General features: G+C 44.0%; 2 protein-coding genes across 2 annotated transcripts in view; one reads left to right on the top strand and one right to left on the bottom strand.

Moving 5' to 3' along the window:
* Positions 1 to 23,506, top strand: part of LOC124016427 — a 549,380-nt gene that overhangs the window by 5,018 nt on the left and 520,856 nt on the right. The gene's annotated exons all lie outside the window — the stretch shown is intronic.
* On the bottom strand, positions 3,865 to 5,392 carry LOC124015459 (transcription factor LBX1-like). The gene is made up of 2 exons (XM_046330655.1): positions 5,019 to 5,392; positions 3,865 to 4,528 (listed from the first exon to the last, which is right to left on the bottom strand). The coding sequence occupies exons 1-2, from the start codon at positions 5,344 to 5,346 to the stop codon at positions 4,029 to 4,031; spliced, it is 828 nt and encodes a 275-aa protein (XP_046186611.1). The 5' UTR covers positions 5,347 to 5,392; the 3' UTR covers positions 3,865 to 4,028.

The raw sequence follows: 23,506 nt of genomic DNA, 5'->3' as shown, positions 1-23,506 counted from the left end.
TATGCAAATGTGAAGCAAACAGTTCCATTTGAGCCTTCAGCGCGGGCTAATTAATCAACAGTTAAAGGAAATTAATACATACATCAATTCTGTCAGGAACATGCTTAGTTCAATCGCCCGTAAAATTGAAGTTTGAAGTATTAACTGCTTCTCAAGGAACGGTATGATTAAAACTTTGGTATTCATCCCTGTTTAGAGACTTTCACGGACAACTCCATACCTGAGTATTTTATCCGATTTTAACTTTTGGTGCAGCTAACGATTTATGTAGGTTATTCTCATGATTTATGTAGGATATTCATAGAATAGACACATAACACATGTGTAGATAATGTGCATTATATCTTCAGATAATATATACAAGGCTAAAAAGATTGTTTGTACCTGTGGCTATGACAATTTGTTAGTTTGATATAAATTGGCCTATAAAACATTGGGACATTGGGTTGATTTAAGTTTAGATTGAAAACCTTGCTAACATATTTGTATCCGTATTAGGCTACAGTTATCACGACTTTCAGAGATATGTTATTCCTGCTTTTCTTGTAATACATGTTTGCACAATAGGAATTTAAAAAAAAGAAATAGACAGATAAATGAAGGGACCACAGAAAGGAGGAAAAATAGATGAAAAGAGAGAGAGTTTGGTGGCCAGCCCCGTTGTTTCAGCAGGGACTCATGCATCAAACTTCAATTTTCCGGACGATTGAATTAGTGATTTTTTTTCCATCTTGAACTGAAATACACTTAAGACCAACGGATTAATTACCAAGAACTGGTCCCACTGACTGTCGTATTAGTTATCGCCTTGACAACCGCTCATAAAATAAGCAAGTGGAATCCATAAACTTAGCCTGCCTTAACACTCTCCTCTCTCCCCGACCATAAATATGCTTTATTCAGAATAGGCGTGAGTGATATAAGGAGTTGGGGAGAATTCGAGCACGTTTTTTTTTGTTCTTCATCAAAGCCGCAAGCGGTTTATTTGGCGACCACGCGCGCAGTCAAGTCAAGTCAAGTAGCCCATCAATGCTCGCGCCGTTGTTTGTGTGGGTAGCCTTAGCCTATGTGTGTGTTCGTGTGGTCATATAGCCTACCCATATCCAAATATTATTGGAGAAACCTACAGTATCCTAACATTGTCATCGGAATTCAATTGTATGTGGTCGTTCAGCTAATTAATTAAGGCTTTGAGAAATAGCCTGCTGCGTATTATTCAATTCTTGTCAAACCGTCAGTGTAAAGCTCAAAGAATCGGCCCTCATCCAAATAAATTCAACCATTTTGTTGGTTTGTGTTGATAGTTTCTCCCACATTATTTCAGTCAATAATTTACTTTATATAAGTAGCTTACGTGTTCCCATTGTAATAACAATGTTAATTAATGTTTTTATTTACATTTTTTAGGGAAGCTTAATTTGAAATCCAGATCAAAGTCCAGACACCGGTTAGGTGTTCAATGTTAATAGGGCTAATATAATTTTAAATGGCTAATTGAAAAATAACAAATATAGAAAACATTATTATTATTATTATTAGCATTAGCCTTTTAGGCCTACTACCCATTTATTTGAGTAAAGATGAGAAACTATAGGCCTACAAATTGTATATATCACACGTTATAGGCTATAATAGAGTTGAATGATAAAACTCGTGCGAACAGCTTCCAAAAAGTATTGAAAAGAAAAGCCCTCTTTAGCAGCGTCAATCTCCTCCTTAAAAAGACGGAGGGTTAAACAAGGCTCGTCTAGATCAAAAAGAAAGCTTTTCTTTATGACTTTTTCTCACATCACCATGTTTTCAGCTTCATTAAACTCCGCAAAGACAAAGGAAATAAAGAGAGAAGAAGAACAAGACATGAGAAGAAAAGCAACGAAAGAGTCCTTTTAACTAGGCTTTGGCATAACTGTCACACTCTAAACTCTTTATGACTCGGGCTACTTAACATGAAAAACACTCTCACACAAAATGTGCCGCATTTTGTTGTTTAGAAAAACGTTCCTGGACAAAAGTCAAACATATTATTTCAGGGCTTAAAAAGGGAAGAAAGACAAGTGGCTGTACAAAAAAAAGAGCCATTTTCATTGTAATTCATTGACTTGTTCCAAATGCCAGGCTAAAAAGGCAAAGAAAAGAGGCTAGACATTAATGGTCGCAGATGCCCTCGTGAAGAGAAGGGCCTGTGTATGCATTACGGCCTTTGTTCGCGGGGAGTTAAACAGTTTAAAAGGAGGGTTAAGTCAATCCATCAAATTGTCTGAAATTGTGAGGAAAATTCAAAAACCATATGGCCTCCAAACGTTTGAGTCCTTTTTGTGCGGTGGGACACACTTGTCTCAGCATTGCTGCCTGCGGGAGACCGGGCGGGCTCCATTGTGACTTGTCACATCGGGGAAGGCATCTCATTTGTCCCCAGTTTTCATGCTTTACGCTCAAAATTATGGCCTCGTCCCGCAGCCCCGCAGAACAAAAAAACACCCATAAAGGCTCAAGAAAACTGGCCCAAAACTTTGTGTTTTTGTGGCATCCCAGACCCTCTTTTCTCCCCCAGCACCAGATTTGCGATTCTCACATAAATTTCGTCCCGAATGGGGAAACACGTTGCCGGGTCAAGAAGCCAAGACACGCATTTAGCAGTTTGAAAGAGAGTGAGATGGCTGAGTCACAAAATGTTTCGAGTATCCTCACAAATGGGACACAATGGAACAAAAAATATTGAAGCATTAAAAGGGATCATGGTTGCTAAATAGGCTACTCTAAACGTCCATAATATAGGCCTGCATTGAATTAGCCTCATAAAGGATTTCTGTCCCCCCCCCCCTTGATTCTACATATAGACACCATTTTTACTAGGACTTAAAATCGAAATTATAATCTATCAGTATAATAATGACACAAACAGCGCGTTGAGAAAAGCCATTTTATTTCCATAGTATATACATTACAGAATGTGCATTGGTTTTCAAATACTGTCCTGATTTTAGAAAGGCACTTACAGGTGTACAAAACAAAACAAATCTATTCAACCATCGAGCACTCTATTGTATCCAAACAAATGAATATATTCACACGGTCCAGTAACTGTAGCTCCATGTCGAAATATCACCGCGGTATTTTGTATTTTTATAACCTTTGTTCGATCATTACTTTATAAAACGCATAACTTGGTTTCTGATCCTTTGAATTTGCCTTTCGTAATCATGCAATGCAGCATACGCATTAAGGTGGGTGTAAATATGACTAGCTAATTATGTAAACGCTGTGTACAGACGGTCTGAACTCGAGTAGACCTACGTGTATGATAAGGTATGTCTCAAAAAATAAACAATCGATATAATTTAAAAGGAACAATAAATAGATATGATCAACAAAACAAAACATGCATTTCAACATGCAAAACCTATCGAAAATATTTCATAAAACTGACATACTTTAAGATATGACACGGTGTTACATAAATATGAACAAGGATCAGTGTGTGAGTGTGTGAAAGAAAGAGATAACTAAAATAAGTGTGTGTGTGTGTGTGTGTGTGTGTGTGTGTGTGTGTGTGTGTGTGTGTGTGTGTGTGTGTGTGTGTGTGTGTGTGTGTGTGTGTGTGTGTGTGTGTGTGTGTGTGTGTGTGTGTGTGTGTGTGTGTGTGTGTGTGTGTGTGTGTGTGTGTGTGTGTGTGTGAGAGAGAGAGATAAATAACTCAAAGAGGTGTGTGTGTCTGATAGACAATTAAATGTTTCAAAATAATAGCATTATCTTTAGTTCTGATTATGAAACCTATATTGCTTTCATTGACATTTGAAGAGGAAAATGTCCGCCTGCTGATGAATACAAATGGATATAGCACTGCATATGCTATTTGTTGTTCTGTTCATGCTTACTGTGAATATCTGTGTGCCGATACAAAAGTCACAACAGACTAGTAAATGTTCTGAGATGATGTATGAATATCAGCAGGGAAAAGTTGCAATCGTAGTAAGGATTGTTACTGCTTTGTTGTCGTCATTTTTGTATTTCATTATCCCACTGCGCAATCAGTCATCCACATCAATTTCTAGGTCTTCGTCGTCCTCTGAGCATTCTTTACTTGTTGTGTGGTCTGAAAACGGCGACAGGGGGGACATCCGCAGCTTGCGAGCGAGCTCGTATTCTCGTCCGCCGCTCTGCGCGGGAGAATCGGCTCGCGGGTGATGTCCGAGTGTTCCGTTGGCGCATTTCTCGAGGTCAGCGAGCTTGGCGAGTTTCTCCAGAGGTACAATACCGTCACCTATAGTTTTGGCCGACTCCACGTCGGCCTTCATCTCTTCCAGATCTCGCTTTAGTTTGGCTCTCCTGTTCTGGAACCACGTGATGACTTGGGCGTTCGTTAAACCCAATTGTTGGGCGATTTGGTCTCGGTCAGCGGGTGACAAATATTTCTGATACAGGAATCTTTTCTCTAATTCGTAGATTTGGTGGTTGGTGAAGGCAGTCCTGGACTTCCTTCGCTTCTTCGGGGTGTTTCGTTGCCCAAAGAGTGTCATTCCGTCTCTCCCTGCACAAACAAAGATCAAATGTTAAGTCGTATGTTGGTGTTATTCTCGTGCTGCTTTGGCATTGGCTCTGCAGGGCGTTGAACTCTGCATTTAAACAATTTCAACATATTTTGAGACATTTGACCTCAAATCAATTATATATTTTGTATTAAGTTATTTTAGCCTATATACCAAATATAAACGTAGACGTAATGTTTTGCATTCATCATAAAGAGAACAATTGCACAATTCCAGCTGGTAAATTCACAAATAGCCTCTTTTTCACCTTTCCAAATTACGCACAGAAGAGATACAATGTAACATTTTCTGGCAAACAATCTTGTTTAAAGCCTAATGTTCAATGCCTATTTTTTTTAGATACAATATTACTTCATTATATGTTCACAGATCAAATGAAAAATAATCAATTCCCTTTAAATTGTGCATTGCACTGTTATGAAAGTAATGTCGATATAATGATTAGAAGGCCATAAATACCATCATATTTACCTTCAGCTGCTTGCAGAACGCTAACTTCGAGCCCCTTGAAGGTTTTGCTGGCTAGTTCTTCCAGGGCGCAGAGTGGTGAGGTTTGTGTGAGCAGTGCCCTGTTGGCCAGAGCAGAGATGCTGGACGAACGGTGCTTCTCAGCCGATGAAATCAGGTGTGCTGTCCCACAAATGGTGTAACTTCGTTTCACCGAGGGTTTGTTGAGAATGTCTTGGATACTGAACGGTGTCAGTGGCTTATTCGAGTTTGCAGGCGGAGGAAGATGGTCCAACGGACTTCGCCTCCTATTCTCGACCGCGTCACAGTCGGCGACTCCTCTGGATGTCATTATCAGTGCGTTTAGTCGTTACGCAAAGCTAACTTTAAAATGTTGTTGAAATGCTAACGAAAACAACAAACACAGATATCAAATTATATCGAACCCTATCGAAGAAACATTCACATTACAGTCACCAAATGCACGCCATGGCTGCAAACCTTCTTGCAAAAAGAAACATTTAAAAAAAGCCCTCCTAATTCCAAACCGGGATATCTTCTTGAAAGTATTATTCCACAAAAAATAGGTACAGACAATCCGAAGGAGAACTGTGCCTCCCTGAAAATGGCGAGGTCCAACGAAGTTGCAGCAACAACTGACTAACAAGTTAATATTGATTAGGACGTAATCAATTATGTCCCCACTGGCACTTTCGCCCTCTCCCTTTCACTCTCTGACTATGTTGCAGTCCAGTGCAGGGCTTTTGCGAGTGGGATGCTCCCAATAATTACAAGACATGGTTTGAAGGAGGAGGAGCCGGTTGGAATTATAACGGGTTGCGCTCTTATCATCTTTGGGTCTAAATTAGTCGTGGGGTGAGATACCAGAATAGGCCTTACGGTAAATGAGCAAGAGAGAGAGTGCCGTCAATGGGGGATTAAATCGCATTGCGTATTTAAGTATAGTATTACAGTAATAAAGTATGTGTGATTTTTTTTTAGAAGATAGATACTTTGAACGTTTCCAATGTGAATATTGGAAATTATTCCAATGATTCTGAAATTGATAACATTATGCTATGCAGTGGATTAAGAAGTAATTACTAGTTAGTACAGAAAGTGCAGTTTCCTCCACCAAAAGCGATGGTTTTGGATGAGCCTTTATTTTCTGAAGGCAGTATGGATCTAGGCAATATATCAGGACTGATGATACACTCCTTCAGGGCGGGGGAGTGAGGTGAGGAGAAGAGGAGAGGGGAGAGGAGGAGAGGGGGAGAGAGGAGCAGCATGCATCCCTCTCAGCCTAGCCAAATCCGGGTCATAACTCACGCGAAAGGGACCTTTTACATCATCAGCTAGATATTTCATCTCGAATCAAATCTCTCTCCCGGTCCTCCCGGTCCTCGAGCGAGCGGTGGCATGATGCTTTATTTTGCTTCCGTTCTGAAAGACAAGCCGACGGGTCCATCTGCATACAGGAACGAATGATACATAATATATTTCGGTGACGTAGCCTACTTCTGCATTTCATTTTTTTTCATCAACTCTTAGTTTATTTTTCAGTCTGAATATCAAACTATTTCCGTTTATTATGTGGGACGTTGTGGAATAATATGATAACTCAACATGAATGCAATAAATGAGATTAGAATCAATTTAAATTACTATTAATATTATTGTAAGTGTTAGTATTAGTATTCGTATTATAAGTCATATTATTTAAGGCCTATTATAATAGTTATGCATCATATTACAACGTTACATATACATTATAATAAAGTCCACATTGTTCTTCAATATTTCAACCCTGACAGACTGTGGTCTGCAATGTTCCAGATGTAAGGGAAACATACTGTTGTGTTTCTGAAGACTGATACATCACAAAGAGGAGGCGTCACTAAACACTTTGATGGCTCATTCTGCACGCTCTGATGTAACGCCAGGGGAAATAAAATATCAACATAATGATAATATGTCAGAGAGAGAGAGAGAGAGAGAGAGAGAGAGAGAGAGAGAGAGAGAGAGAGAGAGAGAGAGAGAGAGAGAGAGAGAGAGAGAGAGAGAGAGAGAGAGAGAGAGAGAGAGAGAGGGAGTGAGTTTTGATTCTGGTGCATAAAGGACGTCTCCCACTCCATCAACAGCCATAGTGTATTATTGTGTCAAAGACCCAGAGCAAAAACAGACTGGCGATAAATATTGTTGTTTTGAAAAACGTCGGGTTGAAGTCTATTTATTATACTGTATTCCGGGTTTGATATTACCAATATTTTACCTCACGCCTCAAATATGCTACAAATGTGATTTGCAGCTGAATGCAAAATCATTCATGTGGCCCTAAGCAAAGGATTAAAAAAACATTGAAACGAAAAAATGTTTTCTTAAAAAGGCATTATGGAAGTGAAGAATGATGCCACATGCAATTCTGAGTTTTAACTATATATTTTAAATATTTGGTTCAGAACGAAACATTTGGAACGAAATATTGTCTCTGAACTAAATCTATTGTGATTAACGTTTCGACTACACTGGTTACAAAATGTAGGCTACAAAGCGACTTTCTGTATTGGTTTCTGCGTGCATGGGTAAACTGCGTTCCTGGTAACTTAATCACATTTGGAAGTACTTGCTACCCCACAGCCAAAACTCAACACAGTTTTATTCCCGAATTTATATTTGCTTGTCGGGTGTAATATCTGATTTCAGAGGCGATGATAGATCTTTTACATGCCGCATTTTGTATGAAACGTGCCCCACTTCTCAGGATTTAGTTGTAAATCACCACATCAAACATGACAGCAAAATATTTGACAAAGATTATTGAAAGTTAAAATACTCAAATCCGTAATTGTGTAGCAATCAATTGGCAGCTAATGTTCTTCCTATATGGGTTTATTTTTGTAACACCAGAGTAATACGAGTAGGCTACATACAATATAATAGTTGTCTAGAACAACATTAGGCTAATAGGCAATTAAACATAGTACCAGTAGCTCCAGTAAGTAGTAATCATCAGGAATATTGATGTACACATTCGATGTATTATTATCGAATTTGCACCATCAAAGGTTACATTCCTGACAGACAAAATACTAGCTAAATAGACCACAGATATGTGGACTCAGTTTTGGTCTGCAACGAATAATAAATGCATAACACTCCCAATTCACACATTTCATACTGCGTTCTCCTCCTTTTTTTGCCAACTTTTTGTTACATCCGATCAAGAAAAACAAAGCAAGAACGCACATTTTTTTGTCCTAAAATAATTTTTAAAAGTGTCAACAGCTGGGAACAGCCTTTCATGTAATGCTTCATTACCAAAATAAGACTTCTGTGTATGCGATTATATGGAAAACACGAATAAAACACAGAACGCTTTCGTTTATGGTAACGATATGATATGATACTCTCGAAGCAGGGCCAATACTTGTGAAGAGCCAAACCTTCATAACTCTTGTCATTTAGCCGCCTGTCACACTTGATTGTGATGGACATGTCTGTTGCATGTTGCAATCCGCCACTATGAGCCAACGCAGATTTTGTTCAAAGGACTGGACTACTGCTACGATACAGCGCCTGCTTTATTAAAGATAGATGTTTGCGGCGCCAAGGTCGTGAACATGCCTACTTCTCAGCTCTCCCTTAGCAAGGGAACTGTATCTGGCTAGCTATTACCAGACGGCGATGAGAAAGCGACATTCTCTGGCAACGCACCCGACATGTCGTTCAAATGTCACCTGCTTTCATTGCCACCAGTAGTCCTGCGGTCCAGTAAAATCACAAAAATATTTTTGGGGAACTGTATAAATAGCCACCCCTCAAGCAGAGGCCCTTCGTTTTCTGAATAACATATGCATGGTCTCCACGGGCAGTAGGGCTTAGAATGTAAACAACATAACCTCATAAACTTTATGGAGTGTACAAAACAATCAATCTTTCAACGCTACACTGATGCATGATGGACCCCCACAACTGGAGACACACAGCAATCACCATGGATTAGACACTGGTCAGACAGCTGGTCTGAACTATCCACATTGTAGCCACTTTGTGAGGCCCCAAGGATGGCCTATAGCCTAACCCCCAATAGACATGTTATCTCAAATAACATCAGCTCAAGATAGAGGCTCAGATATGTCTCACAGTTAATAAATAAATCATATGTCATTACCAGGGGTAATTTGCACACTGGCATTGGACAATTCTTGGGAAAGCCTTGAGCCTTCTATACCAAACTCCCAGAAGAGGTGACTATGCCACACTGTGCTGCGGAGTCATAGATTATTCATTTGGGACCATACATGTGATCAAGAGTTGCACTGCATGACAAGTCAACTACGTAGGCTGTACATATTTTAGCACATTACCCCAATACATTCAATGGGAACCAAACCTTGAAACGCATAGAACGTATCAACATTGAGGTCAACAGTCAATACACCAAAACAGCTTGCAATACTCTCACAGTTAATGTGGTAACAGGATAAATAAGCCAAACAGGTGCAGGAACACCCCAGTCTCTGAGTAACCACAGGGATCCTCCCACTACACCAGTATCATTACAGCCCAATCCAACACTAACAGTTGGTTCCCCCAGGTTGTTACTGACCCAGCCAGCTGGCTGGAGCCCAGTCCTGGGTTCAAATACTATTTGAAATCTTTCAAATACTTTAAGCATTTGCTTTCGCCTGCATGGAGTGCCAGGTGGTCAGGGTTGGCTCTTTTGGGGATTTCTAATTGGTTATATCGCAGCAGGCAAGGTCAACCAAGCACAGCTAGAGTATTTGAAAGAATTTCAAATAGTATTTGAACCCAGGTCTGCTCAACCGACCCAGCGTGCTTGGGGGTGGGGGCTGTAAACATGGTTGGTAATCACGGAATGTACACTTTTCACCCCAAAAACAATGAAAACTCATGAAACAGCACATAAGTTTGGTTGGAGATTTTGGGAAAGGGGCTCTCCAGCCCCGCCACCCACCCCAACGTGATTGTGGAGGGACCTCATGCCGCACACAGAACCAGATGTTTCATCTAGTCTGCTCAGGGATTTGAACCAGCGCCCTTTCAGTTACTGGCCCAACGCCCTTAACTGCTAGGCTACCTGTCACAACCCGCGTCAGCGTCACTGGCTGGGTAGAGAGTGGCATGGTGCTTAACTGTAGGACTTTTCTATTACTTCTAAAGGAATACTACTGATGGAGGTTGTGACTTTTTAATCATGTCTATCTAAATCAAAACATACAGTCGCTGTTGTTTTCTACGGAGGGAGTTTCAGTGTCAATGGGGGCAAGACATAACCCTACTGCTCGTGACCTGAATCCTTCTGAGTACATTCTGCATGATTTGCTTCTGTTCAATGGTCAGTCAATGGTCAAGCTGTTGAAACGGCAGATTGGGGCTTTAAAGGGCAACTCCATCACTTTTAACCCTCATTTTCATCACCTCCAGCACACATACCAGTGTCAGCATTATGTGAAAACGGTGCATTTCTACATTTTGACGGGGGGGGGAGTAAAATAGTTATACGCGATGACATCATCAAAGGTTAAAAGATTTAAACCAGTGATGGTCTAACACTGTGAGATTCATGGTGCCATGCAGAGCAACTAAATACCCTCCAGTAAGCAAGAATCTCTTTGCAGGTTTTGAAAATCACTGTTTAAAAAAAACAACTTTAAATCCACAGAAAATATTTTTCTAGGACCTTTCCTCTCTTTTTAACCACAGATCATAGAAACGTGCAGTTTTTTACGTACCGTATGTAGACACTGGTATGGTGCTGGAGATGATGAATATGAAAAGTGGCGGAATTGCCCTCATAAGAGCATAGGCTAACACATTTCTATGGAAAGAGTGCTACACATTCAACCTGCATTCATACTACCACGGATTCCTCTATACCAGCAGCATACTTCACTTGAATGAGTTTTCTCCCTCATATACATCTCTCAGTTCAGTAATGCAGTAAACTATAGCGTTTGAAGGGCTTGGGAGAGTTTCCCGGCTGCGACCTGTATAGTTTATATTGTGTATATTCATATTCGTTGGGTTTTGAGCATGTAAACTGTCAGAGGAGACCCGGGGAGAAATGATGACGACAATCCTTAGTTTTCATTTGATTTTCATTGGATTAGTTTTGTTTGATGTAATGGAACTGCAATGACAGGAGAGTATAAACAGATATGGATGAAGGGGAGACGGTGGTGGAACCATCCTCTCACAATAAACAACACTGTAAACTTTGGATTCAAATGAGAGTTTTACTGTGATAGAGTGTACAATTCTTCACAAAAGTCCATATAGAACTCGATGCGTTGAGATCCATGTGTTCAACGAATTTCAATCCCACACAGTGCATTCATGCCTGTACAGTGCCTAGTGAAAGTCAACTCACCTCTTTGCACAGTTGTCACATTCGTTCTTAAAAGGGATTGAAGTCGATGTTTGTCCCACAAATCTCCACATCATGATCCACATTTAGCAAAAGTGTCGAACATTTTCTAAATGAAAAAAAAAACATTTTAAAAATATATTTGTATTTATTGCGTATGTCTTCAAACCCCAGAGTTAATACTTGGTGGAAACACCTTCGGTAACAATTACAGCTGTAAATCCTGTTGAATTAGATTCTACCAACTCTGCACAACTCTCATGGCAACATACAGTGGATTCAGAAAGTATTCAGACCCCTTGACTTTTTCCACATTTTGGTATGGTCCAGCCTTATTCTAAAATGGATTCAATTGATTTTTTCCCCCATCAATCATCAAACTATACCCCATATTGACAAAGCAAAAACTTTTGTGTGTGCAAATATTTTTTTTTTTAAACCTGGAAATATTACATTTCCATAAGTATTCGGACCCTTTACTCAGTACTTTGTTGAAGCACCTTTGGCAGCGATTACAGCCCCGAGTCTTCTTGGGTATGAATCTGCAAGCTTGGAATACCTGTATTTGGGGAATTTCTCCCATTCTCTCAAGTTCTGTCAGGTTGTATGGGGAGCGTTGCAGCACAGAGCAAGGTACATCTCTCTGTACCTTGCTCTGTTCATCTTTCCCTCGATCCTGACTAGTCTCCCAGTCCCTGCCGCTGAAAAACATCCCCACAGCATGATGCTGCCACCACCATGCATCACCGTAGGGATGGTGTCAGATTTCCTCCAGACGTGACGCTTGGCATTCAGGTCAAAGAGTTCAATCTTGGTTTCATCAGACCAGAGAATCTTGTTTGTCATTTTCTGAGAGTCTTTAGGAGCCTTTTGGCAAACTCCAAGTGGACTGTCATGTGCCTTTTACTGAGGAGTGGCTTCTGTCTGGCCACTCTACCATAAAGGCCTGATTGGTGGAGTGCTACAGAGATGGTAGTCCTTCTGGAAGGTTCTCTCATCTCCACAGAGGAACTCTAGAGCTCTGTCAGAGTGACCATCAGGTTCTTGGTCAACTCCCTGACCAAGGCCCTTCTCAACCGATTGCTTAGCTCTTGGTGGTTCTAAACTTCTTTCATTTAAGAATGATGGAGGCCACTGTGTTCTTTGTGCACCTTCAATGATGAAGAAATGTTTTGGTACCCTTCCCCAGATCTGTGCTTCGACACAATCCTGTCTCGGAGCTCTACAGACAATTTCTTCGACATCCTGTCTTGGTTTTTGCTCTGATATACACTGTCAACTGTGGGACCTTAAATAGACATAGTGTGTGCCTTTCCAAATCATGTCCAATCAATTGAATCAAGTTGTAGAAATATCTCAAGGATGATCAATGGCAACAGGATGCACCTGCGCTCAATTTTGAGTCTCAAAGCAAAGGGCCTGAATACTTACGTAACTAAGGTATTTATTTTATTTGTATTTTATAGATGTGCAAAAATATAGAGCAACATGTTCAATGTATCCCAACCCACACCAATCATTTCATGATTGTACAAAACCCAAAGGTCCCCAATAATTATCTGACGGGTGTTAGATCTGTGAATGAGCTGCCCACCACAGGTCAGCTGTTCCTGAGAGGGAAGATGGGATGACGCTCCCTCTCTCTCTCTCTCTCTCTCTCTCTCTCTCTCTCTCTCTCTCTCTCTCTCTCTCTCTCTGTCTCCCTTGCTCTCTCTCTCTCTCTCTCTCTCTCTCTCTCTCTCTCTCTCTCTCTCTCTCTCTCTCTCTCTCTCTCTCTCTCTCTCTCTCTCTCTCTCTCTCTCTCTCTCTCTCTCTCTCTCTCTCTCTCTCTCTCTCTCTCTTGCTCTCTCTCTCTCTCTCTCTCTCTCTCTCTCTCTCTCTCTCTCTCTCTCTCTCTCTCTCTCTCTCTCTCTCTCTCTCTCTCTCTCTCTCTCTCTCTCTCTCTCTCTGTCTCTGTCTCTGTCTCTGTCTCTGTCTCTGTCTCTGTCTGTCTCTGTCTCTGCCCCTCTCCCTCTCTCCTGCCACAACAGTCTTTCAATTAGCTAGCAATGGCCCTCTTACAAGACGAGCGTCTGGCGAGGTTGGCCCGCAGCAGATGCCAAGGAGGATTGGGCTGTTCATTTAGAATAGGGGGAGTTTATTGAATTGCCATTAGGGTGGAGCTGCCTATTCATGACGGAGAGAGCTCTTTGTGTGGAAGGGGCTGCTAGATTGGAGTCTATAGTGCTGCAGGTTAGTTCTTTCTGTTGAGGGATGGGTGAGGGATGGATAAATGATGTTAGGGTCATCAGGTTTGGAATGAATATGTTTTTTATTTTTATTCAAAGTGTTAGCTAGCTGGTATTGTAATTGAGATGTAATAAGAAATGTCCAAATCAGTTGTTCCATTTTATTGCTTAGCCTATAAGAAAATCCACTTCCCTACTTTCTTTTATGTGAAATTATTATTTCCCTCGATAAATAAAGTTAGGTACAAACTCAACTCCCTGTTTCACGTGGTCATTCATGCAGTCAGTGTGTTTTCCTCTTTCCCAAGCCCAGTCAGTCAGTGTGTTTTCCTCTTTCCCAAGCCAAGTCAGTCAGTGTGTTTTCCTCTTTCCCAAGCCCAGTCAGTCAGTGTGTTTCCCTCTTTCCCAAGCCCAGTCAGTCAGTGTGTTTTCCTCTTTCCCAAGCCCAGTCAGTCAGTGTGTTTTCCTCTTTCCCAAGCCCAGTCAGTCAGTGTGTTTCCCTCTTTCCCAAGCCCAGTCAGTCAGTGTGTTTTCCTCTTTCCCAAGCCCAGTCAGTCAGTCAGTCAGTCAGTCAGTGTGTTTTCCTCTTTCCCAAGCCCAGTCAGTCAGTGTGTTTTCCTCTTTCCCAAGCCTAGTCAGTCAGTGTGTTTTCCTCTTTCCCAAGCCCAGTCAGTCAGTGTGTTTTCCTCTTTCCCAAGCCCAGTCAGTCAGTCAGTGTGTTTTCTCTTTCCCAAGCCCAGTCAGTCAGTGTGTTTTCCTCTTTCCCAAGCCCAGTCAGTCAGTCAGTCAGTCAGTCAGTCAGTCAGTCAGTCAGTCAGTCAGTCAGTCAGTCAGTCAGTCAGTCAGTCAGTCAGTCAGTCAGTGTGTTTTCCTCTTTCCCAAGCCCAGTCAGTCAGTGTGTTTTCCTCTTTCCCAAGCCCAGTCAGTCAGTCAGTCAGTCAGTCAGTCAGTCAGTCAGTCAGTCAGTGTGTTTGCCTCTTTCCCAAGCCCAGTCAGTCAGTGTGTTTTCCTCTTTCCCAAGACCAGTAAGTCAGTGTGTTTTCCTATTTCCCAAGCCCAGCCAGTCAGTGTGTTTTCCTCTTTCCCAAGCCCAGTCAGTCAGTGTGTTTTCCTCTTTCCCAAGCCCAGTCAGTCAGTGTGTTTTCCTCTTTCCCAAGCCCAGTCAGTCAGTCAGTCAGTGTGTTTTCCTCTTTCCCAAGCCCAGTCAGTCAGTGTGTTTTCCTCTTTCCCAAGCCCAGTCAGTCAGTGTGTTTTCCTCTTTCCCAAGCCCAGTCAGTCAGTCAGTCAGTGTGTTTTCCTCTTTCCCAAGCCCAGTCAGTCAGTGTGTTTTCCTCTTTCCCAAGCCCAGTCAGTCAGTGTGTTTTCCTCTTTCCCAAGCCCAGTCAGTCAGTGTGTTTTCCTCTTTCCCAAGCCCAGTCAGTCAGTGTGTTTTCAGCCCAGTCAGTCAGTGTGTTTTCCTCTTTCCCAAGCCCAGTCAGTCAGTGTGTTTTCCTCTTTCCCAAGCCAAGTCAGTCAGTGTGTTTTCCTCTTTCCCAAGCCCAGTCAGTCAGTGTGTTTCCCTCTTTCCCAAGCCCAGTCAGTCAGTGTGTTTTCCTCTTTCCCAAGCCCAGTCAGTCAGTCAGTCAGTCAGTGTGTTTTCCTCTTTCCCAAGCCCAGTCAGTCAGTGTGTTTTCCTCTTTCCCAAGCCTAGTCAGTCAGTGTGTTTTCCTCTTTCCCAAGCCCAGTCAGTCAGTGTGTTTTCCTCTTTCCCAAGCCCAGTCAGTCAGTCAGTGTGTTTTCCTCTTTCCCAAGCCCAGTCAGTCAGTGTGTTTTCCTCTTTCCCAAGCCCAGTCAGTCAGTCAGTCAGTCAGTCAGTCAGTCAGTCAGTCAGTCAGTCAGTCAGTCAGTCAGTCAGTCAGTCAGTCAGTGTGTTTTCCTCTTTCCCAAGCCCAGTCAGTCAGTCAGTCAGTCAGTCAGTCAGTCAGTGTGTTTGCCTCTTTCCCAAGCCCAGTCAGTCAGTGTGTTTTCCTCTTTCCCAAGACCAGTAAGTCAGTGTGTTTTCCTCTTTCCCAAGCCCAGTCAGTCAGTGTGTTTTCCTCTTTCCCAAGCCCAGTCAGTCAGTCAGTCAGTCAGTCAGTCAGTCAGTCAGTCAGTCAGTCAGTCAGTCAGTCAGTCAGTGTGTTTTCCTCTTTCCCAAGCCCAGTCAGTCAGTCAGTCAGTCAGTCAGTCAGTCAGTGTGTTTGCCTCTTTCCCAAGCCCAGTCAGTCAGTGTGTTTTCCTCTTTCCCAAGACCAGTAAGTCAGTGTGTTTTCCTATTTCCCAAGCCCAGCCAGTCAGTGTGTTTTCCTCTTTCCCAAGCCCAGTCAGTCAGTGTGTTTTCCTCTTTCCCAAGCCCAGTCAGTCAGTGTGTTTTCCTCTTTCCCAAGCCCAGTCAGTCAGTGTGTTTTCCTCTTTCCCAAGCCCAGTCAGTCAGTCAGTGTGTTTTCCTCTTTCCCAAGCCCAGTCAGTCAGTGTGTTTTCCTCTTTCCCAAGCCCAGTCAGTCAGTCAGTGTGTTTTCCTCTTTCCGAAGCCCAGTCAGTCAGTGTGTTTTCCTCTTTCCCAAGCCAAGTCAGTCAGTGTGTTTTCCTCTTTCCCAAGCCCAGTCAGTCAGTGTGTTTCCCTCTTTCCCAAGCCCAGTCAGTCAGTGTGTTTTCCTCTTTCCCAAGCCCAGTCAGTCAGTCAGTCAGTGTGTTTTCCTCTTTCCCAAGCCCAGTCAGTCAGTGTGTTTTCCTCTTTCCCAAGCCTAGTCAGTCAGTGTGTTTTCCTCTTTCCCAAGCCCAGTCAGTCAGTGTGTTTTCCTCTTTCCCAAGCCCAGTCAGTCAGTCAGTGTGTTTTCCTCTTTCCCAAGCCCAGTCAGTCAGTGTGTTTTCCTCTTTCCCAAGCCCAGTCAGTCAGTCAGTCAGTCAGTCAGTCAGTCAGTCAGTCAGTCAGTCAGTCAGTCAGTCAGTCAGTCAGTCAGTGTGTTTTCCTCTTTCCCAAGCCCAGTCAGTCAGTCAGTCAGTCAGTCAGTCAGTCAGTCAGTCAGTCAGTCAGTCAGTCAGTCAGTGTGTTTTCCTCTTTCCCAAGTCCAGTCAGTCAGTGTGTTTGCCTCTTTCCCAAGCCCAGTCAGTCAGTGTGTTTTCCTCTTTCCCAAGCCAAGTCAGTCAGTGTGTTTTCCTCTTTCCCAAGCCTAGTCAGTCAGTGTGTTTTCCTCTTTCCCAAGCCCAGTCAGTCAGTGTGTTTTCCTCTTTCCCAAGCCCAGTCAGTCAGTCAGTCAGTCAGTCAGTCAGTCAGTCAGTGTGTTTTCCTCTTTCCCAAGTCCAGTCAGTCAGTGTGTTTGCCTCTTTCCCAAGCCCAGTCAGTCAGTGTGTTTTCCTCTTTCCCAAGCCAAGTCAGTCAGTGTGTTTTCCTCTTTCCCAAGCCCAGTCAGTCAGTGTGTTTCCCTCTTTCCCAAGCCCAGTCAGTCAGTGTGTTTTCCTCTTTCCCAAGCCCAGTCAGTCAGTCAGTCAGTGTGTTTTCCTCTTTCCCAAGCCCAGTCAGTCAGTGTGTTTTCCTCTTTCCCAAGCCTAGTCAGTCAGTGTGTTTTCCTCTTTCCCAAGCCCAGTCAGTCAGTGTGTTTTCCTCTTTCCCAAGCCCAGTCAGTCAGTCAGTGTGTTTTCCTCTTTCCCAAGCCCAGTCAGTCAGTGTGTTTTCCTCTTTCCCAAGCCCAGTCAGTCAGTCAGTCAGTCAGTCAGTCAGTCAGTCAGTCAGTCAGTCAGTCAGTCAGTCAGTCAGTCAGTCAGTCAGTGTGTTTTCCTCTTTCCCAAGCCCAGTCAGTCAGTGTGTTTTCCTCTTTCCCAAGCCCAGTCAGTCAGTCAGTCAGTCAGTCAGTCAGTCAGTCAGTCAGTCAGTCAGTCAGTCAGTCAGTCAGTCAGTCAGTCAGTCAGTGTGTTTTCCTCTTTCCCAAGTCCAGTCAGTCAGTGTGTTTGCCTCTTTCCCAAGCCCAGTCAGTCAGTGTGTTTTCCTCTTTCCCAAGCCCAGTCAGTCAGTCAGTCAGTCAGTGTGTTTGCCTCTTTCCCAAGCCCAGTCAGTCAGTGTGTTTGCCTCTTTCCCAAGCCCAGTCAGTCAGTGTGTTTTCCTCTTTCCCAAGCCCAGTCAGTCAGTCAGTCAGTGTGTTTGCCTCTTTCCCAAGCCCAGTCAGTCAGTGTGTTTTCCTCTTTCCCAAGCCCAGTCAGTCAGTCAGTCAGTGTGTTTGCCTCTTTCCCAAGCCCAGTCAGTCAGTGTGTTTGCCTCTTTCCCAAGCCCAGTCAGTCAGTGTGTTTGCCTCTTTCCCAAGCCCAGTCAGTCAGTCAGTCAGTGTGTTTTCCTCTTTCCCAAGCCCAGTCAGTCAGTGTGTTTTCCTCTTTCCCAAGCCCAGTCAGTCAGTGTGTTTGCCTCTTTCCCAAGCCCAGTCAGTCAGTGTGTTTGCCTCTTTCCCAAGCCCAGTCAGTCAGTGTGTTTTCCTCTTTCCCAAGCCCAGTCAGTCAGTGTGTTTGCCTCTTTCCCAAGCCCAGTCAGTCAGTCCTACATGACAGTGAAAGAGAGATGAACCCCGTTGGGCTGAGGCCATTCTGAGCCATCAGCCAATGATTTGTCTACTCTCTGTGGGTGTAGTCATATAGCACCTGGCTTCCCTACGCCGAGGAATATGGTTGCTGCCAACGCCATAAACTAACATACACACAACCATATGCCCCCTTTGTTATTGTAATGAGTTCCAATGAGCTCTGAGAGGACAACATTCACTTTTCCTCTTTTCATTTGGTGACACAGGGGCCGTCAAAGCAAACCCCATGTGGTGAGGGCCGGGGTCAAGTGGGAGACACTGCAGACACACACACACACACACACACACACACACACACACACACACACACACACACACACACACACACACACACACACACACACACACACACACACACACACACACACACACACACACACACACACACACACACACACACACACACACACACACACACGTGTGCACGTACATGCACAGACATCCCATTCCCTTCCGTACCTCCTCTCCTCCTCCCACCCATCCCCTCTTTCCCTCTTTCCTTCCCTCCCTCCCTCCCTCCCTCCCTCCCTCCCTCCCTCCCTCCCCCTCCCTCCCTCCCTCCCTCCCTCCCTCCCTCCCTCCCTCCCTCCCTCCCTCCCTCCCTCCCTCCCTCCCTCCCTCCCTCCCTCCCTCCCTCCTTCCTTCCTTCCTTCCTTCCTCCCTCCCTCCCTCCCTCCCTCCCTCCCTCCCTCCCTCCTCCCTCCCTCCCTCCCTCCCTCCCTCCCTCCCTCCCTCCCTCCCTCCCTCCCTCCCTCCCTCCCATCCCCTTCCCTTCCACTCCTTCTTTCCACCTCCTACTTTTAACCCCTGTGGGCTGAACTGAGGAAATGTGAATTAGCTTCGTCAATGCGGGGGTTAACATTGTGCAAAGATGCCGGTGACCTCTCGTTGTATTCTTGGTTTGATGTCTTCCTTATAAGGCCAAACGCTTATGAATAAAAATGTGCAAGGGGGAGAGGGGTTTGACAAAGAGATTTGTCTGACTAATGCAAAAGCACAGCCCCTGAGGGAAGGATGGGTGCTTGTTTAAACCCCGACACCATTGAATCAACCCCCCCCCTCTAATATTATCAATCATGAAGAGACTCGCAGAGTCTGCTAATGTTATTATGCCATAATTGTTTGACAATAGTCTTGATTTGTCTCTAATGAAAAGTGCCTGTTTTTATCATAATAATGCAACAATGTCATTAATATTCATATGACACTACATATGTTATGGTTTTACGTTGTAGATGTACAAGGAAAATGGATGTTTATTGTATGTTGAGTGTGTAGAAACAAAAGCTTGTGTTTTACCACGATGAGTACAAATAACTGGAAGCTGTTTTCTCCTGTTCAGCATTTTTGTTGTTGTGTAGTTGTAATATTGTACAAGTTTAGAATGACACAGGTTTGAGGCTATCTGACTGAGCTCTCCATAAAGCTGCTTTGGAAATCAAATTAAATAAATAAAACCTGCGGCGCTAAGGGGTGAGACAGGTCTTAACCTTTAACCCTAATGTAATTGAAAAACATGTCGATGTTTCTCCCCACAATAGGTCACCTTCGGGACGAAAATTCTGGGTTTTTTGTTGAGCGACTGAAATTCAGGCATTTTTTGGTTACAGTGAAAGCTAATGTTTTCTATTTGAATTGGAGAATGTTTTTGCTAATTTCAACCAATCAGCTGCGTTGATGATGGATCTGGATTACGTTGTCACAATGTAAATTGTCAAGTTTGGTTGACTGAACATGGGAGAAAAAAAATGGCAACAGGTCAAAAACAGCACGCGGATTCTTTTTTTTTGCAGCGCACTGTACAACCCAGACAACACAAACAAACCCTCTATCTCATCCTCGTTTCATAGTGTGTGTCAACAAACTAAGACTACACACTCCCACACACAGATGACATGCTCCGCGGGCCCTGTGTTGTGTTTAGGACTTGATTAAAAGCTTCTTGTTTCATACCATGTTCTAAGTGAGGAGCCACATCCCCGATATATCACGTCGTTATCATAGGTAATTAACTTTAGCACACGGTGCTAGAAGGTGCCTGGTGTGCTAAGCAAAATGGACTGGTTTAATTGGAAATACAATAATATTCAAGCAGGGCTCATCTCATGTAGAAAGGCATGCAGGGATGAATAATCCAGGGTTTAGCATAGATAATCTAGATCAACAGTACTGCAATTTATTATGACGATCCCTTGCATGGCAACCACTGTCTGGTGGTTTTACAGTAACGCAGCACTAATTGCATTTGCGACATCTGAACCACAATTCTACTTAGACTAAAGCTCATTTCACATAAGGACTTGATGTGTAGGACATTACAACGTTGACCGTATCCAAGACGCAGAGAATACAAGTCGAGTCCAGAAACATTCACCCGCGCTAATTACTCTGATAGTCTGAGATTTACACTGTGATATCAACTTCTGGTGCCTGCTTCACCTTTTCACAGTAGAATAGAAATATCCCTCCATCATCATAATCACCACCGTTCTCATTTCTCCCACCTCATTCTATCTCTCGCTCCCATTCTCCCCTGCATCTCTCTCCCTCATTGGTCACCCTTCTCTTTCTCTCCCTCTCTCTTCCCTCCCTCCTTCCCTATTTCCTGTAATGTGCAATCGCTCACAGGCGAGCAGCAGCAATAACCTCTCGCTTCTGAGAAAGAAGAGAGAGAGAGAGAGATTTTGAAGGGAAAGGCCCTAAGGAGGAGGGTGGCCATTCATCCAAATCTGTGTCTGCTGCATGGCGTTTAAGCTGCCCGAGCAGCAGAGCAGCTTCAACTAATGCCCTGCTGGCCTCGTCACCATCACCGCTACAGAGCTGCTTTATGGGCTCAGCGGCAGGAAGTGCCTTATTTCTCTCTCTCTCTCTCTCTCTCTCTCTCTCTCTCTCTCTCTCTCTCTCTCTCTCTCTCTCTCTCTCTCTCTCTCTCTCTCTCTCTCTCTCTCTCTCTCTCTCTCTCTCTCTCTCTCTCTCTCTCTCTCTCTCTCTCTCTCTCTCTCTCTCTGTCGATGGAGTTATCCCTCTCTCTCTTTCTCATTTCCCTCTCTCTCTAGCATTATTTGTCTCTCTCTGTCTCTCGCTCTGCCGATGGCTTCAGTCATCTCTCTCGCCATTTCCCTAACTATCCGCTCTCTCTCGGACTTTTTCCACCCTCTCCCTCCCTCTCTCTCTCTGTAAGAGGGGCCTTAGATGAGAAATCACTCGCGTTCAGCCGAGGAGGACACACTCCACTTAGATAAATATCCCCGGCGCTCGCCGTAGAGCCGCTTCAGATTTATTATACGCCTGCCGAGCGGGCAGAACATTGACTTGTTTCATGGGGGCAGACTAGTGACGCATCGCCCTAAGAGAAGCGAAAGAGAGGAGAGAGAGGGATGAGGAGTGAAAGGGATAAAGAATGATAAAGAGAGGAGGAGAGAGGGGGGTTTGGGAAGGAGCAATGGAGGGAGAGAAGGAAATGAGAGAGAAATGAGGGAGCGAGAGACAGAAAGAGGGAGAATCGAGACACAGAGAGAGAGGGAAAAACTGGAGAGAGAGAAAGAGAGACAGTGAAAAACGAGGGAGAGAGACAGAGAGAGAGAGAGAGAGAGAGAGAGAGAGAGAGAGAGAGAGAGAGAGAGAGAGAGAGAGAGAGAGAGAGAGGGATGTCCCCTCCCTTGTGCCGGAGGATAAAGCCATCAGAATGGGAAACAGTGATGAGTGAAACGGTACAGCTGACGTTTATATAAGAGGATATTGATGGGATGAGACAAGATGGCCGCAAACACACATACACATAGACACACACATACACCCTCCTCTCCCCCCCTCTCCCTTTGGACAAAGACATGTCATTGGTCAGTATTTCTTCCTCATGAGAAAAGGGGGACACAACCTCAGGTGACTTCAATTTTTCTTAAGGGAAAATGAAGTCAGAAATGTAAAAGTTGAAATCACAAACTTTCCAAAGCCTTTTTAAACCTCAAATTACACAACACATTTTACATTTCCCGCACTGCAGGAAAGCTGTCCTGCAACAGGGTGATCCAATGAAGATCCTACATCTGGAACACTACTGCCACGAATGCATCGTCTTCTCTCTCTCTCTCTCTCTCTCTCTCTCTCTCTCTCTCTCTCTCTCTCTCTCTCTCTCTCTCTCTCTCTCTCTCTCTCTCTCTCTCTCTCTCTCTATCTCCCCATCTATCTCCTCCCTCTCTCTCTCTCTCTCTCTCTCTCTCTCTCTCTCTCTCTCTCTCTCTCTCTCTCTCTCTCTCTCTCTCTCTCTCTCTCTCTCTCTCTCTCTATCTATCTCCCCCGTCTATCTCCTCCTCTCTCTCTCTCTCTCTCTCTCTCTCTCTCTCTCTCTCTCTCTCTCTCTCTCTCTCTCTCTCTCTCTCTCTCTCTCCTCTCTCTCTCTCTCTCTCTCTCTCTCTCTCTCTCTCTCTCTCTCTCTCTCTCTCTCCCCATGCACTTCTCTTTATTTCTCTCTATCTTCTGAAAAAACTGCAGTGTTTCATTTCTGTCTTCGTTCCACCTACAGAGAGGGAGAGAAATCCTTGCTTTCTCCTCATCCATCGTTCTTTCTCTGAGAAGGTGTAGTGAATGGGGGTCCGGGCAACGGCAGGGGGAGAGCGATGGGGCGTGCAGGATTTCTGCTTGTATCAGCACCTGGGCTAGCACCAAAGGTGGGGGTAGAGTGTGTGTGTGTGTGTGTGTGTGTGTGTGTGTGTGTGTGTGTGTGTGTGTGTGTGTGTGTGTGTGTGTGTGTGTGTGTGTGTGTGTGTGTGTGTGTGTGTGTGTGTGTGTGTGTGAGAGAGAGAGAGAGAGAGAGAGAGAGAGAGAGAGAGAGAGAGAGAGAGAGAGAGAGAGAGAGAGAGAGAGAGAGAGAGAGAGAGAGAGAGAGAGAGAGGAGAGAGAGAGAGAGAGAGAGGGGACTAGTGGGAGAGAGGAAGGGGGTATAGAGCATAATTTAGTCTTGCCAAAGCTCAAGGCTCATGTCAACCTTGGATAGGGGGGCTGGCTGGGGGGTGGGGATGATAATTTGAGCAGGGAATTAAATTACCAATCAATGTTTATACTATGCTGAATAAGGGCTTTATTAAGATAAGGGGAAACACTCAATCACTTGATATGTGTGCGCGCTGTGTGTGGGGGATTAGACGTGGTAAACAGGACATCAGGAGATGACGTCAAAACCGACCACTTGAGGAAACGGTGACTGCTATTACCTTCAAGTCGTCTTGGGTGTGAGCCCCGAGCTCCAGATCCAAGGGTCATGTGTTCAATCCCAGTGCTAGATACTATTTGTTTAGATTGTTCTATTTTATA

This window comes from Oncorhynchus gorbuscha, linkage group LG26 (genome assembly GCF_021184085.1).
Source record: "Oncorhynchus gorbuscha isolate QuinsamMale2020 ecotype Even-year linkage group LG26, OgorEven_v1.0, whole genome shotgun sequence".
Lineage (NCBI taxonomy): Eukaryota > Metazoa > Chordata > Actinopteri > Salmoniformes > Salmonidae > Oncorhynchus > Oncorhynchus gorbuscha.
This window is presented reverse-complemented; position numbering and strand designations above follow the sequence as displayed.

Bases quoted from the DNA above. Each gene is read 5' to 3' on its own strand.
- LOC124015459 (XM_046330655.1), bottom strand. From the start codon at position 5,346: ATGACATCCAGAGGAGTCGCCGACTGTGACGCGGTCGAGAATAGGAGG. The intron at 4,529-5,018 runs GTAAATATGATG...TTGTTTGTGCAG, and splicing joins CGTTCTGCAAGCAGCTGAAG to GGAGAGACGGAATGACACTC.